Raw genomic sequence first — 20,113 nt, forward strand, 5'->3', positions numbered from 1 at the left:
AAGGTAACAGTATCATTAGGCTTCAGATATTCTGCAAGTGTTATTTCCTCTATCTAGAAAGCTCTTTCTTTTTTTATATTTTCCATGGCAAGCTTCCTTGTTGTTATCCACTACACTTACAAACTTTTGAAATTATTCTTTTTACTCAGTTTTGGTATGCCTTCCCCACTAGAATGTAAGTTCCATATGGATAGTGAACTGATTTCAGTGCTCAGTATACTAGTTTGTACATAGAAGGAAGCCAATAAATATTTTAAGATTATAAAGGAGTTGATTCCCTGCTTTAAAGAATTTCATTTATCCACTGGATAACAATTTTAGAATTAGAAATAACCAAAGATGATCTAATTGAAGGACTTAAAAAAAAAAGACATAGAGGCTGAAAATCCCAGGGAAGTTAAACCACTTAGCTATGGTTTTGTTGTTACCTGGCTGGTACCTGTTTGTTACCCAGCTGCTTAGATTATACTAAAAATTTATTATGTAATTTGGCTTTTCTGTAGGATACATACACATGCTCAAAAAAACCTTCCTGTACCTTAAAAACATTGCAAAGTAGTCTGAAGGCTACCATGATTTATTTTGCTATTGGTAGTCTTTGACAATGTGTCTATTTTCCCAAATTCTAGTCCTATCATTTCCAACTGCTAACTAGATTTTCATCTACTGGAAAATTTATCACACTTTACCTATCTAAAATATAATCATTTCTGATTAGTCTTAAAATAAACAAGTTACTAATAACACTTTTTATACTAAAATATGGTAAAATACTAGCATAGAAAATTGACTTGGATGGCATTCCATGCCAGAGCTTGTATGTGGCACAGCATGCATTTGGACAAACACATGAAAAAAGTTGTATCCTGAACAGCTTTGCATTTGTTATGCATAATTTCCCCAGCCTTGCCTTCCCTGATTCAGTCATACGCTAAAACTGTGGTTCACTTAATTTTTTCCCATTTTATAACTCACTTCTTTTTTAGCTAAAATCAAACCAAAAACTCAAGCCAAAATATCTTGACTGAAAATTAAATCTAATGTCAACTAAATTTAAAGCATAACAAAAGAATAGTACATTTATTTTAATGAGGTAAATCCATCTAGGATACCTTGATAACTGACAGACTTAGTAATTACTATTTACTGACTTAACCATCTTATATAAATGAGAGTTAAAAGTCAGTAATACCAAAGCATAACTCCTTGGGTCTTCCTTTAGTGTATACCCCCTGCATCTCTTCTCCTTGGAAATAACCTTACAGGACTTGGGGTGATTAAAAAGAGTTGGAATCATAATATACAAGAAGCTCTAACCCAATGTATAGATTCTATGGCCACAAGCACAAGAAGGAAAATGGATGAAATGTACTAGTAAACACTACCCACGCACTTTGTTCAAGTGTTGATTGGGCAGTAGTGATGAGAAGGGAAGTTGATTTTATTAAAGAAAATATTAACATTAGTTAGAAATAGAACGTATGAGTCAGTGAACTTAGCAGGAACATATATAAGTAAAATAAAAAGAAAACATGTAGAATATATATTCATATTCCTGTGATCATAAAAGTAAAAGGAATCCAGTACTTTCCTTTCAGTTGAGAGTCTGACCTTGTAAGCAGAAGATCCTGCCACCTTAGTAATAAGGCCAACTTCTTACCAAAAATACAGAGAAAAACAAACATGCAAATAAAGTAAATAATAATCAGAGATAGAGCCAAAATGCTATAGTAACTTCCACCTTCAAAGAAAATCTATGGAAAGTTAAGAAAGGATTTGTGTTACAGGTTAAGAATGAGGTTATGAGGCAAAATTTTTTAGTTTAAAAGAGGCAATTTGGGCCAGTTTACTGAAATGTAACTGAGTATGATGCATACCTGTTGTTTCTCTCATTGAATTTTGTCAGAGCCAGAATAGATAATGCCACCTGGCATCACTACTTAGAAAGAACACTGGGGGATGGTCACTTTCCTGGTGACCTGTTTGGGTAGTCTACTGAAGGAGATGGCTCATTCTGCTTTTATATTCCTGAGGATTTTTAACCATATAAAAAACAGGGGAAGCAGAACAGAGAATTAACAGCTAATTTAATTACATTTAGTCCTTATAACAACATAAGGTAGATAGGGAAAATAATCTCTTTGTTACAAAGAAAAGGAAGCCAACAATCAGAAAAAATGAGGACTTCAGTCACAAAGGATAAAATTAAAAATCTGAATATATTTCTTTCAATTCTGAAGTCCATGTTCACTATAAGCCTCACTTACATCAAAGTTATCATCTATATTCCAGGACTGTTGTATGAATTAAATGAAACAGGTTTTTAAAGCACCATTGTGGGCTGGTTTGAAATACAAACCATATGTATAGGTAACAGCATTTATAGTTTTAAGGATCTAATATTCATATAAGCTTTTAGAATATAAATGATTTATTAACTATACATGTCCAATTTGTTGTTCATTATTATGTAACATGTAATAAGCTGTATACTTCAGAAATTATTGTATAGCAATTATACCTATTTCTTGAATAGCTAGGTAAACAATTTTATTTTTGACTTTCTGATTTTAATAATTAAGAAAATATAACAAAAGGGGATGGTTGTGGTCTAATTAAATCTTTTTGTGTCAAAGGCCTTTCCAAATTCACATACAAATATAGCAAAAAGATTCTGGATGCCAATTTTTTATATTTTTACAATTTAGTATGCCTGTCTTCTGTATCTCAAATCAGAATAATAAAAATTGTTTGAGTATTACACAACACATAGATTTAAAAAAATTTTTTGTGGCATGGCAGCAGTCTTCATCTAGAAAGATATTATAAGTTACTCAGATATCCTTACTTGTCATAGGTAACAAATTGCTCTCTTTGTAAAAAGACACACAGCATTCTTGTATATATTCATTTTTAAGATGTGATCTATACAAGATGGTATTATTATTAATAGATGCTCATAACAATATATAGATCAACTTATCAAAATACCATACCTTCCTCTCCTTGAACAGGTTCTTCTAATAGCAACTCCGTCATACATTCCCAGTCTTTCAAAAGTTCTTGAGAGCTCTCCCATAAACTGTCCACCAAGTAGGCTGCATGTTCGTGCAACTAAAAACAACAAATCAAGTGTGACTGAAGAACATTTACTGAAGAAACTACTAATAATATTTTGAGTTAGTAAATGATTTTCTTCATAATTAAAATGGCTTGTTCCCAATGTTCCCAATGTATTCCACTGTCATTAATGGACTGTACTATGTAAATTCAAATAAAAAATGTTTTTATATAGTAAATATCATCATTTACAGATGAGGAAACAGAGTATAATTAACAGAATTCCTGAAATTATAAACTGAATCTAGGTCACTTCTAACTATTCTCGGACTGTCTCTTGTAATTATCCTTTAAAAAAAATTCAATTACTTTCTCTGAGAATTGCACTTGAAACTTTGGTACCAGCTAAGTATTCAGTACTTTATCTCTCTCTCACCTTTGGTCAAGGTCAAAATGTAAGTTAGCCACATCTCTGTTTTCTACTTTTATTTCCATTTAACCCAATGCATTCCACATCTAACCTTACCCCCAATTTTTGCCGTTACTCTTCACAATTTTCTTGACATATTCTCACAGTAAACAAACACAAAGTTTCTCATCTAATACTTCATACCAAACTCTTTCCCACGTCTTAGTTATTAAACCATGAAGATTACTTCAATAAAGCTGTATAGGGAAGGTAAACAAAGAAAGTGTTGCCCTTGCTCTTGTTTCTGCTACTTAAAATGGACTTTTCCACCCTTGTATAAAAATTCTTCCATCTTTAAGGCTCATGACATCCATCTAAACCACTACGTAGATTGGTAGTTTCCAAACTATAGATTGCAACCCTTTTACTGTCTGTTAAACTTATTTAATGCATTAAAACCAAAGTTTCAAAAACAAACAAAGTGGAGAAGAGTACATAGCACAAAGGAAGGTAAGTTATATTTTATATAACTCTTACTTCAGTTGTATGTGCTCGTACTTGGTTTTCTCAAGAGTAGTGGCCCCAAAACTTAGACCTTTCTAGACCTACTGGTTGTCTACTTGATATCTTGACACATTCAGCATGTGAGTTGGTGTTCTTCCTCATATGTCAATACTACTATTATTCTTAACTTTAATGTGCATTTGAATGACCAATTTAAAGCTCTACCTCATTTGACTTTCAAATTCTATACTTCCTTTCAAATCCTATGTTCTGCTTGTGAAATGTTTCATGAAATCCACCCCTGCACACAAACCAATCTCCCAATGGTTTTTGTCAATATCAGATTTGATAATATGGATTAGCATCTCTGCTTGGAAAAAAAACATAAGCAAAGGTTTTCACCAAGGTATTTTCAAACTTTCCAAATTCACATATCCTAAGGAAACTATTTGTAGATTATCATTAGTAACATCATTCCCAAAGTGAGAGGCATAAGTGGTACACAACTTGGTGTCAAAAATGAAAACCAAGCCCTGGCTGCCATAGCTCAGTGGATTGAGCTCGGGCTGCGAACCAAAGCATCGAAGGTTCGATTCCCAGTCAGGGCACGTGCCTGGGTTGCAGGCCACAGCACCCAGCAACTGCACGTTGATGTCTCTGTCTCTGTCTCTCTCTCTCTCCCTCCTTCCCTTCCCTCTCTAAAAATAAATAAAATCTTAAAAGAAAAATGAAAACCAGCATCAGTAACTAAAAAATAAACAGTTTTAAAACTGTTGCTATTGAAAGCCAAGCTGAAATGGAGTTATTAATTCATACAGAGTTTCAGGTTAGGAAGATATTTGAAAAGTTATGGAGATGGATGGCAGTGATGGTTGCACAGCCATGTGAATCACTTAGTATCAATGAACTATACAGTTAAAAAGAGTAAAAATGGTACAGTTATGTATATTTTCCCATACTAAAACAAAAATCCTAAGCTAAATAAACTTGCTTTTATATTTACCTATGTGTCATTACAGTGTGTCTGTAGAATAGATATAAAAAGGTCAATAATTATACTTTTGGAGGATTACATCTCCTACTCTATAAAATATCTCCTTGTTCTCAATTCTGGTTTATCTTACATGACACTGTCCCCTCAGTTATTCTGTAAACATTTTTAAATTTTATTCAGGCCTTTAACCAGTTTATTTAATTACTGGTGTTCATTTGTAAACTTCCTGTGTTATTTTAATTAAGATGTGTTTTTAAACAACATTTTTTCATTTATTTATTTCAACCTTAATTACAATCTGCATTTATTAGCATTATTGACATTTGAAATAATTCTGGCACCTGATTCCCTGTGCTTATCTGACAACATTCTTATTTTGCCTGTGCTTCCTTCAGTTTTGAGAGAGAAAAACATCTACTGCTGTTCCATTCATTTATGCATTCAATGACTAATTCTTGTATGTGACCTGACCAGGGATTGAACCTGCAACCTTGGCGTATGAGTACAACACTCTAATCAAGCTACCTGGCCAGGGCCCAGTTTTATTTTCTAACACATTGGGTTAGCCCAAAACTTAACTTGGTTTTTTCTCATAAGATGGCTCTAGTAACACTTAGTTGCCTTTAACTACATTTGAAACAATTTTGTTAGACTGTATTGTGACAGCTGTCATATCAGCACACATTGAAAAAAAAAATCATCTTTTCACGAAGATGGCACCCAAAGCGATGAAGGAATTCCTACCAACTCCAAAGCCAAAGCCAATTCAAAGGCTTGGTGGCAAAGAAAGCAGTCTACAGCCACAAAAAGATCCACACATCACCCACCTTCGGGAGACCTAAGACCCCGCAGCTCTGATGACAGTGTAAATATCCTTGGAAGAGTACCCTCAGGAGAAACAAGCTTGACCACTATGTTATCATCAAGTTCCCCCTGACTACCAAGTTAGCCCTGAAGAGATAGAAGACAATACATTTGTGTTCATTGTGGATGTCAGGGCCAACAAGCACCAAATCAAACAGGCTGAGAAGAAGCTCTGTTGATGTGCCCAAGGTCAACACCCTGATGACACCTGACAGAGAGAAAAAAGAAGGCATATATTTAACTGGCTCCAGACTATGAAGCTTTGAATGTTGCCAAAAAAATTGTGATAGTCTAAACTGAGTCCAGCTGGCTAATTCTAAATGTAAAAATTTTATTATAAAAAAAATAAAAAAATTTAAAAATGAATTTGCTGAATTTTCGTGTAGCCATTTTAATATTGAAGATAGAAGAAAATATACAACCTTTTTGGCATACTATGCTTCATTATTTCAAGAAAGGTAAAAACGCAACCATAATGCAAAAAAAGATTTGTGCAGTACATAGATTAAGTTGCTGTGACTGATCAAACATGTCAAAAGTGGTTTGTAAAGTTTCCTCCTGGAGATCTCTTACTGGATGATGCTCCACAGTTGGAGAGACAAGCTGAAGTTGACAGTGATCAAACTGAGATATTGAGAACAACTGATGTTATACCATGCAGGAGAGAGCTGACATACTCAAAATAGCCAAATCAATAAAGTTATTGGTAAAAATGAAAAATGTGTCTTTTATTTTATGGAAAAACAAAATGGACTTTTGGCTGACCCAATATTTTTCCATAATCAAAATCTTTAGCACATTTATTTACTTTTCTTGCTTTAATGTGAATATTATATTCCTATATTGTAAGAATAATTTTTAGACATTAAATATTACAGCCATATTATTTTGGCTTCAGACTTATTTGCCAACCAATGTTTCTTGTTTTCTGTTTAATGTATCCATTTTTCATTTTTGCTAGAAAATTTCATCAAGCAATACTTTGTATTTAGGGTACATGGGTACTAAACATTCTAACTAAATGTTTGGTTAGCTTCTCCTCTCTCTGCTCTCTTTACAAAGTTCCTACTAGATAAAAGTACTTAATCTGTACTCCGTCTCTTACTTTCTCTCTCATATTTTTCATTTCTTCTTTTACACTACTTTTGGGAAAAATCCCTTGGTTCAATCTATAGCCAATATATGCTTGTGTCTATTCAGGCCATTTAATATGCTTCACCTCTAAATTTTGGAAATCATGTTTTTTCAATTTCTGAAAAACACTTTTCCTCTTTCATTATGGCTTCTTTCTATATCTGGGGGTATGAATAAAAAATTCCATCAATATGTTGGGTTTGTGCTGTGCTTTCATGATATTGATTTTTCTAAGTTTTAGTGATTCTTGAATGTCAGTTCACATATGTTAAGAACTCTAGACTCAGGAATACTGCTAAGCAGAATCCCTTTCTTGAGTTTAATTGCAAGGTGTTAGCTTCTTTGGTTGTGCAGGAAAGTGAAAAGAGGAATCTATAACTGGGCAGACTTTTCATTTAATGTGTGGGTATGCAATATGTCTTTTGAATACAGAATCTCCCTGTAGCTCCTGGTGGTGATAAATTATCTGGGGCATTCATACATTACTTTGCTCCTCAGACCCATGTACATACCCCAAATGCCTATAACAGCATTTCTAAGTGAAGAATATGCTCAGCTAATGGGCAGCTATTTAATTACTATTCATAGCTTACTCCTTTCACCAGCCTTTACTGCTCTGATCTTCAGTGTATTTCAGATTTCAACCAGAAAATCTCAAAAAATTCCCCCCTATTTTTGTCTCATATGTGGGGTACGAGTTACTTAACTCCAGTGGAATTCATAGTCAATTACTTTAATAGCTTCCACAAATTCCTCACTGCTCTGGTGAACTGGTAATCTTTTATATTGATTTATTAAACATGAGGTTTTCAGTAGGATGAGTTGCTGCCACAGTGAAGCCTTTATGTAGCATGATTACATTAGCATTGGAATTTTCTTTTTTGTTACATAAATCAAACCATTTATTATAGGCTAGCAATGTTTTGAATGGTGGAGATTCTACTGGTCTTTCCACTCCTTTAGTATTCAAATGGCAGACTTTACTGTGACTATAGAAGCCAAGCTGAGCTGTAGGTCCAGGTGCCACCATCAACTGTTTTCATGCAGGTACCACAGTGCCAGATCCCCACAACTTGTTCTTCATCTTGGTTTTGCCAAAGAAGGAGCAAATGTATTTGACATGCTGGTTAATTTCCATGTTCTTCACCATTTTCCTGAGGGAGATGTCATAGCAGGTGTTGCATTTATTGATGATTCTGACCGTGGTGCAGTTTGGCATGTCACTGTAAACTAAGTCAGAACCCTAAGAGGCTACTCTGGCATTTTTAAGGATCACTTTCCTATGCCTTCAATCCAGCATATTAAAATTTAGCTCAGGCATACTGTCATTGTTACAGAATTCTTTTGTGTGTAGTAGTCAAAATTCTCAATGTAGATGTTAACTTCTTTGACCATTTCCTCATCTTTCTGACTATAAGGTGGAGGCTATGTAGAATGTATTGTTAACAATAATTGGTTGCTTCAAACTCAAATTGTACAGCAGAAGGACATGAAAATGTGTTGTCTCCTTTTCTGATTAGGAGTTCCAAGTTCAGCAATATTAGTAACAACAATCAATAATAACATGGTCAGTCAGGAACTGGCTTGGCATAATGTTTTTGACACAGTCTTTCTGTCTTTGGACATCTGTGATGGCCACATAACTTGCTAGTCTCAGATCTTTACAAGTATGCCAAACGAATCCAAGTTTGAGGAACTCATAATTACCAAAAAATAATCTAAGATGGCCACTAAGAGTAAAAGGTTGCAATCACATTTCACATACTTTATACCAAGGACATTCTACTAGTAGTGAAAGATGAAGCTATAAGTAGAAAGGCCTTGAGGCATTTTCAATGGCTATAAAAACTCTGGGATTAAAAAGGATCTGGAACACTAAAAGTGAATTTTCTAAAAAGTTTATGGTATTATAATTAAAAAAAAACAGCATGAAGATAAGATATCTGCAAGCATTCTTTGTAGTCTTGAGGAATTAGATGAACAAAAAAGGGAACTTGTTAATAGTCACTGCATAGACCAAGATGGCTAATTCATATCAAGTTAAAATTCATTTAAAAATAATATGTAACATAAATAAAATTATATTTAGGTACATTTATGATACTATATCTAAGTATAATTTATAGCACTTCCTCTAAGCTGGTATGTAAGACAAAATAATCTCGTTTTCCTGGTGACTTTAATTATAATTTTCTGGGTGCATTATGATTCATCTTTAATTAAATTCAAGTTTACTCACAATAAGTGATCTCAAGTTTTCTTTGCCTGTTAACTTTTCTGTTAAATAGTTAAATACTATGTGAAAGGAGCTCACTGTATAATAGAAACTTACAGTTATTTATTTTATAAGAACTAATTAATAATGTGAATCTTGAAGAACATACAAAACTAAAAAAGAAAAAAGTTATCATTTATGCTTTAGGAATGAGCATTCTGGGGAGATGTATTACATATGTCAATATATCTATTAATTTTATGTCTTAAATGACTATCATAATTAGTCTCATAATTCCATATACTTAGAAAGAGGGTGACCCTACTTCTAGACTGTCCAGAGATATTCTGGGTTATGCTTATAGCTTTGAAATAATTATTCATAGCATCCTTCTTACTCTGAAAAGCATCACAGTTTGTGCAATAAATTCAATGATTTCAGTACCTATAGGGAAATTGGGAGTCATCACATTCAAGTACCATTCATTGTACCATTTGACATGCATCTAAGAGATCCAAGCTATTTTGTCACCTGAAATCACTGACTGCTATCAAGTTTGAGGTTGCTTAACAATGTCACTTTTATTTTCTTAATTAAAAAAAAGATTTATTTTTACAGAAAGGGGAACAGAGGGAGAAAAAGAGAGAAACCTCAAAGTGTGGTTGCCTCTCACGCACCCCCAACTGGGGACCAGGCCTGCAACACAGGCATGTGCCCTGACTGAGAACTGAATTGGTGACTCTCTGGTTCACAGCCCAGCGATCAATCCACTGAGCCACACCAGCCAGGGCAACAATTTCACTTTTTAGTATACAAAGAGAATTAATAACTAGTTTATAGTCATGTCTCTGAATCTCCACTGTATCAACTGTAATTCACATATAAAAGAGGGTACACTGTAAACTATTTTCAATTCAACACATTAGAATTCTATTACCAAAATGTTACTATTTAACATCCAAGTAAAACAAAGAAGGTACCATAATCAATTCAGTTAATCCTAATTGATTGGTGGGTGATTCACCTATAAGCTAGCCTCACTTTATGATTTCTGAGATCTCTTTCAATTTAACTTTTTATGAGTCTATTACTACAATAACACTATTTAAAGTGTTTCAGTGAAACAAAGAGGAATTCTGAGTAGAACACTATCAGAATCCCACCCTACTATAAGAATACACTCATAATTTTAATAAGCATTCAGTTCAGGATAAGGAAAGAGATTTTACCAAGGAATATTTCTTGTGAAACAAAGGAGACCATAAATGATAATATTATCATAAATCAACTAGAAACTCTTAAATATAAATTGCAGTTGCTTTTACAGGTGAAAAGAATGTCATCAAAAACAACTAAAAAATGTTTTAATGTTCTTGTAACACTTCAGTAAACACAAAAATACAGTAAATACCATCTGAAAATACAGCAGCAATACACATTACAAATCATTGCTTTAAATAAAAGACAAAACTGCATAACACTAAGTACTGTACTTATGCTTTTAATATACCAAAAAGAAAAGTCTCTGGGCTTTTAGAGATCTAAAACATTTTCCTTCAAGCTAGATCAGCTCTGGCTGGTGGACTGAGGGTTGGCATGCAAACCAAAGGGTCGCAGGTTTGATTCCTAATAAGGGCACATCCCTGGGTTGTGGGCTAGGTACCCAGAAGGGAATGTTCAAGAAGCAACTACACATTGATGTTTCTCTCCCCTCCTCTCCTTCATTCCCCCTCTGTAAAAATAAATAAAGTCTTAAAAAAAAAATTAACCTACATCACCATATTACCTAAATTTTTTAAAAAATCTTCACCTGTGGATTTTTATTGATTTTAGAGACAGTGGAAGGGCGAGAGAAAAACAGGGAGATAAACATCAATCAGCTGCTACCCAACAAAGCCCCCACTGGGGATTAAACCCACAACCTTTTGGTGCATGGGATGATACTCCAAACAACTGTGCCATCTGGCCAAGGCACACTCTCTAACCTTTTAGTAAGCAATGTAAATAGTATTTGTATGTTGCATCCATATGATTTTTTAATCTACTGTTGCTACTAAAGTCAAATTTTCATACAGCACTGAATTGTTGCATAGTACTTTTAACCATGTTCCTCTAAATCCTAAGGAGACTAAGGGTATATTTTGATATGGTTTCACATGAGTATGAGTATGGTTTCACATGAGTATTTAATGTTTCATCTCAAACATTTATAGTAATATTTTATTTTACCCATAACATATCCACATTTTCTTTTGAAAGAAAAAAAGTGATTCAAACCCAAATTCGGCCAAGTGTGGTCCCTTCACGAGAAGCGTAAAAATTATCTAAAAGAGCTTGTTAGAAATGAAGCATCTCAGGCCCCATCCCAGAGCTACTGAATCAGAACAGCCATTTTAACAAGATACCCACATAATTTATAGACATATTTAAAACTGTTATTAACATCCTTACCTCATCCTTACCTCAAATGCAACTCATCAGCTAGATTTGCACCTGACTTTATTCTTTCTCTATTTATTCCCCATTTGCTTAAACAAATATTGGCAACTCCACTACTTTTGTGCTCCACTTTGTCCTAAACCCCTCACTTTCCACTGACTCAGTTCTTACTTCTAATTTTAATTTTTATATAATTTTTGTCCCTCTATTTTTCATTACAACAGAGTTTCTCTAGCACCTTTAAAACTTGAGCAGTTACAGAATCTTTGAAGTTGCTTTTCTTCCAGAATATTACAACACAAACCAAAAATGCTTTTTACAAAGTAAAATTAAAAACCCCAAATTTCTAGATTTTCTCCACTTTCGTACTGACCCTTTTCCCACCCATTTCTAAGTTAGGTAAAACAGCCTGTTCATTTAGGTTCTCTTTAGAGGTTTAGCTTGTTGTTTTTCAATATTGTAACAGTAAAAGGAAGTAGCATTTTAGTGAACAAATCAAACTTTACTTATGCACATTCTGATACATAATACATTATGAATATTATTAATAATAAATTATTAAGTGATCATTCACATGGAAATACTGCTATGGAGCTTGTAAAACTATAGTTCAGATCATTTACATTCATATTTTTCTTTTTTTCTTTCTATCTTTTTAAAGATTTTAATTGTTGTTCAAGTACAGTTTTCTGTCTTTTACTCTCATCCCAACCATATTTTTCTTTCTCATTAAACAGTATAATAAACAAGACAGGACAAATAATTTTAACACATGACAACATTCAAAAACTGTTCAAGTAGTATCATTTAAAAACTACAGGAAAAAATTCGAGAAAAACACAGAGCAACAATAAGTATGCACTACTGTAAAAACTTAGTGAGGACCTCAACAGCAGAATATAGATCCAGTCAGAAACGAAGGTTACATTAAGTGAAATAAAGAAAAATTTACAACAGCAGAGCTGATGAAGCTGAGAATCAAATCAATCATTTGGAACATAAGGAAATAAAAAATAACCATTCAGAACAAGAAGAAAAAGGAATCCAATAATAATGAGGTTACTATGATAAGCAGACTCTGGGACAACTTCAAGAGGTACAACATTCGCATCATAGGGGTGCCAGAAGGAGAAGAGAAAGAACAAGAAATTGGAAATCTATTTGAAAACACAATGGAAGAAAACTGCCTTAATTTGGGGAAGGAAATAGACATGCAAGTCCAGGAAGCACAGAGAGTCCCAAACAAGATGGATACCAAGAGGCCCCACCCCAAAATACTATCATCACTAAAATGTCAAAGGCTAATAATAAAGGGACAATCCTAAAAACAGCAAGAGAAAATAAGTTAGTTGCCTACAGGGGAGTTCCCATAGACTATCAGCTGATTTCTCTAAAGAAACTTTGGAGGCTATAATGGACTGACAAGAAATATTCGAATTTAAGAGAAGCAGGGACCTATAGCCAAGATTGCTCTACCCAGCAAAGCTATCATTTAGAATCAAAGAGCACATAAAGAGCTTTCCAGAGAAGAAAAAAATGAAAGGTATTCATCATCACCAAGTCATCATTATATGGAATGTTAAAGGGACTTATGTAAGGAAAAGATTAAAACTATGAACAATAAAATGGTAAAAAAATATGTATCTATTAACAATTGGATCTAAAAAACAAACTAAGCAAACAAGAACAGAGAGAGAAGCATGGATACAGAGAGTATTTTTATGGTTGCCAGATGGGAGGGAGGTATGAGGGAATGGGCAAAGAGGTTAGGGGGTTAAGAAGTACAAAGAGGTAGTTACAGAAGCTATGGGAATACAGTACAGAAAATTGAGGAGTCAGAAAATTTATATGCATGAGCCACGGACATCAAAAAAGGTGGGGAGATTGCCTGAGAGAGTCGGGGTGCTGGCTGGAGGGAAGCAAAGGAAGAAAATCAGGATAACTGTAATACCATAATAAGTAAAATATAATTTTAAAAAAGGAAGAAGAGCCTTGGCTGGCGTAGCTCAGTGGATTGAGCGCGGGCTGCGAACCAAAGCATCGCAGGTTCGATTCCCAGTCAGGGCACATGCCTGGGTTGCAGGCCATGGTCCCCGCACATTGATGTTTCTCTCTCTCTCTCTCTTTCTCCCTCTCTTCCCTCTCTAAAAATAAATAAATAAAATCTAAAAAAAAAGGAAAAAGGAAAATACCAATTTGAGATAGTATAGTGACATGGGAACATGAATTAAACCCCCCTCCCCAAAACTACCTTGCTTGGACAGAAAGCCAAGTTAAGACCTGGTAACCAGAACGTCATTACCTCTCCACTCCCTGCTAAACAAATAAACAAACACACACACACCAAAACAACCCCCCCCCCAAATTTTATCTCCCTAATATCTGTTTACTTTTCCTAAACTGACCTGGAATATTCCAAAAGCCTACTTTTTTGATATAGCCTGTGTTTTCACGCAAGCCTACTTTGTCCCCAGGTCATAAAAGGAGTCAAGTAGAGCCACTGCCACCTCCCCCACAGGCAGTTCAGAGGACCTTCCTCCTTTCTTCTGTGCCATCTTCCTTGTGTTTAAGCATAAGCTTAATAAAACATGTCTGAAAACTGTTTCGTCTTAATTCAATCTTGGGGAAGTCAACACCCCAATGCCAGCACAAATTAATTATAATAAATAACAATTTTATTTAGTATGTAATCTAAAGCAAAACCCAAAATACTTATGTTAAAAATTTACCTCACTTTCAAGAAAGAAAAGAACCAGCATCCTAATGAGATTCCCATTTGGACTGTTCCTTCCCCTCCTCTTTGCTAATGCTTCTTCTGCTTGTGGGTCATGTCTGCTAAATAGCCTAGAAATAAGTAACAAAACAAGAACATTACAAATTATGGATATAAACTTCACTTTTTTCTTCACTGTACAAATTATTTCAGTGTTAAAAAATATTTTAAAAAATCAGGATACTGATATAATTCAACATGAGTATGCAAATGATGTTTTTATAGATAAAATAGTTTATATCTGAACAAGTTAATACAATTCAACCGAAGTATAAAAGGAAGTTTTTTTACTGATGACTAATCGATGTTAAAATTCTTATAAAAAATATAAACGATTTTTATTATATGAAAGATACTACAGTATATAGTTTTAAAGACTTCTATTTGCTTGCATATTGATTTCACACTCAAGTAATTACAGCATTTAATCAAATGTTCCAGAAATAATTTAAAAATTCATACTTTTAATCATTACTTCTTGCATTCTTTCGTGCTTATTACTTAAAAACAGTACTAGCTCAATAGTATTGAGTAAAATGACACAAACATTAACTTTATTAAAATAATACTTTATGACAAAACTTCTAAAATATGGCAAAGAAATGCCCTGAAAATTTTAATTTGCTAAAAAGATTTATTTTAACAAAATTTAAAGACTGCTAAAGATGCCTTAATCCCAGGTTTTGTTCCAGGTAAAAAAAATAAAACAGTGAACAAAGACAAAATAGCTGTTTTCACTGAGCTCACTCTGGTGGTTGAAGAGAAACAGTAGATAAATATAATGTATACTATCTCAGTTGGTATGAGAAAAAACAAGGAACTAGGGATGGGGATATAAGTGCTAATTTAGATATGGACATCATAATGGTTGTATTCGATGAGAGGATATAATAAGTGAATAAAGAATAATTTCAGGTGTCATAAAAATAAACCAATCTCAAGCAGAAAATAAATACACAGAAGCTGAATATTTATCAGGGGGAGGAGAGAGTATAAAGAAGGGGGAGACTAAAGTATTATCTTTACTTTTTAATCCTCACCCAAGGGTAAATTTTTATTGGATTTAGAGAGATGGTGGCAGAGGAGAGAGAAAGAGATTACCAATGAGTTGGTTTGCTCCTGTACAAGACCCAATGGAGCGTCCAACTGAAAACCAGCCAGGGCTCTAGTATTATCTTGAAGTATACTGGAATAGCTATCAGATGGTCTTAAGAGAAAGTTTTCTTTATTTGGGTGGCTTTCAGAGGGGAAACAAATGGAAAATGCAATGCTTCTGTATTACTAAAATGTACAAAATTGGATAATTGTATTCACTGTAAGTAAATATAAGGTACTAAAGAATTAGCTTAATAGTTCAAATATTAAAATGCAGAATATATGATGACATATTTACATTCATTTCAGGCACGTTTTAATATACTTTTTGGATACTTAGTGTAGCTCATAAACTAGACTACAAAACAACCATGAGTGTATGTGCATGCATGCATTTAAAAGAAACTTAATTATAGAATTATGGGGGCTACTCTATAGCTTCCTTGTTAAAATTTTTATTTTTAAAAAAGATTTTATTTATTTATTTTTAGAGAGAGGGGAAAATGGGGAGAGAGAGAGGAAGAGAAACAATGATGTGTGGTTGCTTCTTGTGTGTCCCCAACTGGAGACCTGGCCCACAACCCAGGCATGTGCCCTGACTGGGAATTGAACTGGTGACTCTTTGGTTCACAGCCCGGTGATCAATCCACTGAGCCACACCAGCCAGGGATCCTTGTTAAAATTTTTTAAAAACCAGAGTATTAAATTATGGGAGACTGTCCAAAAAAGTCATTAAGGACTTCTAGTCAAAACAGGTGTAGGCAGACATGGCTCACTTCTTTGAATAACCACATTAAAATTACAACTAAAATATAGAATCACCATCACTCAAAACTGTCAGAAATCAAGTTGAATGAAAGTCTGACCATTTTTCAATTAAAGAAACCTCATCCATCCAGACTGGTAGTGGGGACAGATGTGGAACAGACTGGTCCCTCACCCACGTGTGGTAGAAAAAAATTTGGGAGACATGTCTTGGGAGCTAGGAATCCCAGCCCCACAACAGGCCCCACAGCTCAGGGTTCCAGTGCCAGGAAGGTAACTCCCTACAATTTCTGACTGCAAAAACCAGTGGGAATGGAGTGGATGAAGAACCTGCTGGAGCCCCAAGCAACTCCACTTAAAGAAATCACACATGGACTCACCTACTCAGACTCACTTTCTGAGCTCCAGCACTAGGGCACCTTGAAAAGCACCAATGGCATATAGGAAGGAAATGAAGTATCTGGCATCATACTGAGTACAGGCTATTGCTGTCCCTTTCCAAACACCTCCCCCATGCAGGCTAGCAAGCTGGTGCCATATCTAACACTCCATCAACCTGGTTAACACTATTTGGCCCAATATGAAGAGATTCCCAGACTCCAACCCACCCAACTTATGGGCCCACAAAAGCTGCTTTCCATAGTGCCTGGTCTTGGCTCATGCTTCCCAACTTCCTAAATCTTCTCCAAAAAGCAACAACTAGCCTCAGTGAGCCCCAGGCCTGGAACTAACAGCAGCCACCCTAGATTCATAGCTTGGTTTTGCAGCACATCTCCAAGCCCAGCACAAGTAGCAGCCACCTCGATTGCTTTATAGCTCAGGTAGGGTGGCCCCCAGGCGACACACAGGTTGGGGATAACCTTAGCCAGCACCACCCGGGGAAACCCAGAGCCAGCACACCCAGTAGACAGCTACAGACCATGTCAGAGAACCACTACCCTGCCCTTGCAAAGCTGATCTCCCATGGAGGGCAAAGGCTGGTGGTCAGTGGTCACAGCCAGTCCTTGCAGCTGATGGCCTGGGCAAATCCCTCCCACTGATCTGCCACCAACAAGTACGGTTCAACAAGAGGAAGGTGTAGCTAGCTAACTCTTAAGGGCCCACTTTGAGTATTCAGCTTAGGTGATAAGGGAGGCTGGACCCTACAGGACACCTACTACATTAGGCCACACTACCAAGACACCAATTCAGAGCAGCTCTACCTAATACATAGAAACAAACACAGAGAGGCTGCCAAAATAAGGAGACAAAGAAACAGGTCAAAACTCCAGAAAAAGAGCTAAACAAAATGGAGATAAACAATCTATCAGACGCAGAGTTCAAAACACTGGTTATAAAAATGATCAAGAAACTCAGTGAGGACCTCAACAGCAGAATATAGATCCAGTCAGAAACGAAGGTTACATTAAGTGAAATAAAGAAAAATTTACAACAGCAGAGCTGATGAAGCTGAGAATCAAATCAATCATTTGGAACATAAGGAAATAAAAAATAACCATTCAGAACAAGAAGAAAAAGGAATCCAATAATAATGAGGTTACTATGATAAGCAGACTCTGGGACAACTTCAAGAGGTACAACATTCGCATCATAGGGGTGCCAGAAGGAGAAGAGAAAGAACAAGAAATTGGAAATCTATTTGAAAACACAATGGAAGAAAACTGCCTTAATTTGGGGAAGGAAATAGACATGCAAGTCCAGGAAGCACAGAGAGTCCCAAACAAGATGGATACCAAGAGGCCCCACCCCAAAATACTATCATCACTAAAATGTCAAAGGCTAATAATAAAGGGACAATCCTAAAAACAGCAAGAGAAAATAAGTTAGTTGCCTACAGGGGAGTTCCCATAGACTATCAGCTGATTTCTCTAAAGAAACTTTGGAGGCTATAATGGACTGACAAGAAATATTCGAATTTAAGAGAAGCAGGGACCTATAGCCAAGATTGCTCTACCCAGCAAAGCTATCATTTAGAATCAAAGAGCACATAAAGAGCTTTCCAGAGAAGAAAAAAATGAAAGGTATTCATCGTCACCAAGTCATCATTATATGGAATGTTAAAGGGACTTACATAAGAAAAAGAAGATGATTATAAATATGAACAGTAAAATGATAATAAACTCACAACTATCAACAACTGAACCTAAAAAAACAAAAACAAAAATGAACTAAGCAAACAACTAGAACAGGAACAGATTCATAGAAATCAAGAGATCACATGGGGGGGGTTACAGCTGGTGGTATGGGGGAGAGAATGGGAGAAAAGGTATAGGGGATAAGAAGCATAAATGGTAGGTATAAAATACACAGGGGGAAATTAAGAATATTATAGGAAATGGAGACGCCAAAGAACTTATATGTATGACCCATGGACATGAACTCGATGTGGGGAATGCTGGTGCGTGAGGGGGTACAGGATGGAGGGGAATAAAGGAGAGAAAAAAAATCAGACAATTTTAATAGCACAATCAATAAAATATATTTAAAAAATGAAAATATAATGAGAAAATTCTACAGATCATCAGTATATAAAAACATTTTTTGCACATATTTTCACACTTAGGAATATGCAATATGGAAAAAAGGCTCTTTCTGATTCAAGTGCTGCCAATTTACTGTCTCTTTTCTGGAGAGAACAAACCTTTTAATTTTGTTTTTTTTAAAATACAGAAACAATGAAGTTTTTCTAAACACACAAAGCCTTTTGAAAAGTTAAGTACACAACAGAAACTAACTAGAATATTATAGTCTTGGCAAATGCAGAGAAGTTACAACTACTATATATCATTAGTATTTGTGACAAGAATACCTGAAGAGAAATATTGAAATAGCACTATACTATTAGCCATAGATGTCAGAGTCACTGGTAAATTCAATATATTAATTTAAAAGTCATGCCTGAAAATCTTGACTTTCTTTCCCACTTTAATTACCATCACACACTAGTAGCCAGCTTCCTTCTTAACAAATTTTTTCACATAGATACAACTTTGAAAGGTAGCACTGAGTAGGGAGCAGATTGTTATTGCAGCACTGAGATGCAGATGCTGGATGGAGGCCTGCTCATTATCAAAGTTAATCATCCATGTATAACAGTAGCCCAGTGCATGATTTGTATCACATATTAGTCACAAATTACAACATGTACTAGACTTTTGGATTTACCACCCAATCATCCAGTGCCTTAATTAAATCTACAAATTAAAAAACAAAGCAAAACACACAAAAAATGTTTATATTTTAAGAATGAACTAATATACTAATAAATTATATAGTAGACTAATATATAGTAGATACATATATATAGTAGACCATGATCACAAATGTATTTCAGAAGAATGTTTAATTATATTCATAAACTTTCATTAGCTCTATGTTTTGTCACAAACGTAGATGAGGTTTTGCACTGATTAAACCTTAAGTGTTTAAGCTTTAAATTTTCAGAATTGCTATGGATTCCTGATTAAAATAATCATCATCTCAATAGAAAGAAAAGGAAAAAGGAAGATGAAAAGTTCAGCATTTTGAAGGTGATATTCGATTACAAATGTTGGGAAGATAAGATGAGAACTCAGAATTTTAAAAGGAGAAAACACTGATGAAATAAAATATCAATTACCAGGGGGAACTTTTATACATTTCATGTTACATTCATATCCCTACAGGGGAACCATCCTTTTAAATTTCAGGAAAAAGGGTATGTCACAAAGAACATCTTTCCCAGAGTTGTGATTCATGATGTGCACATAGTCTGTGAGGATATTACATACCCTAGAACTTGAAATGGCCACTTCTAGCATTGTTTTCAGTCCCCATTACTCTTCTCTTAACTCAAAAAATAACAACAAAAACAAAATATAA

General features: G+C 34.8%; 1 protein-coding gene across 5 annotated transcripts in view; it reads right to left on the reverse strand.

Moving 5' to 3' along the window:
- The window catches only part of STAG1 (stromal antigen 1), a 387,806-nt gene that overhangs the window by 89,825 nt on the left and 277,868 nt on the right, over nt 1-20,113 (reverse strand). For all 5 annotated transcript variants that reach the window (XM_045856709.1, XM_045856706.1, XM_045856708.1 and 2 more), the window contains 2 exons: nt 14,349-14,463; nt 2,997-3,114 (listed from right to left, as the gene is read on the reverse strand). In XM_045856709.1, coding sequence (XP_045712665.1) covers nt 2,997-3,114; nt 14,349-14,463 — 233 coding nt within the window. The remainder of the gene's footprint in view (nt 1-2,996; nt 3,115-14,348; nt 14,464-20,113) is intronic.

This window comes from Phyllostomus hastatus, unplaced genomic scaffold (assembly GCF_019186645.2).
Source record: "Phyllostomus hastatus isolate PE091 unplaced genomic scaffold, TTU_PhHast_1.1 phas_scaffold_129, whole genome shotgun sequence".
In the NCBI taxonomy this organism is placed as follows: Eukaryota; Metazoa; Chordata; class Mammalia; order Chiroptera; family Phyllostomidae; genus Phyllostomus; species Phyllostomus hastatus.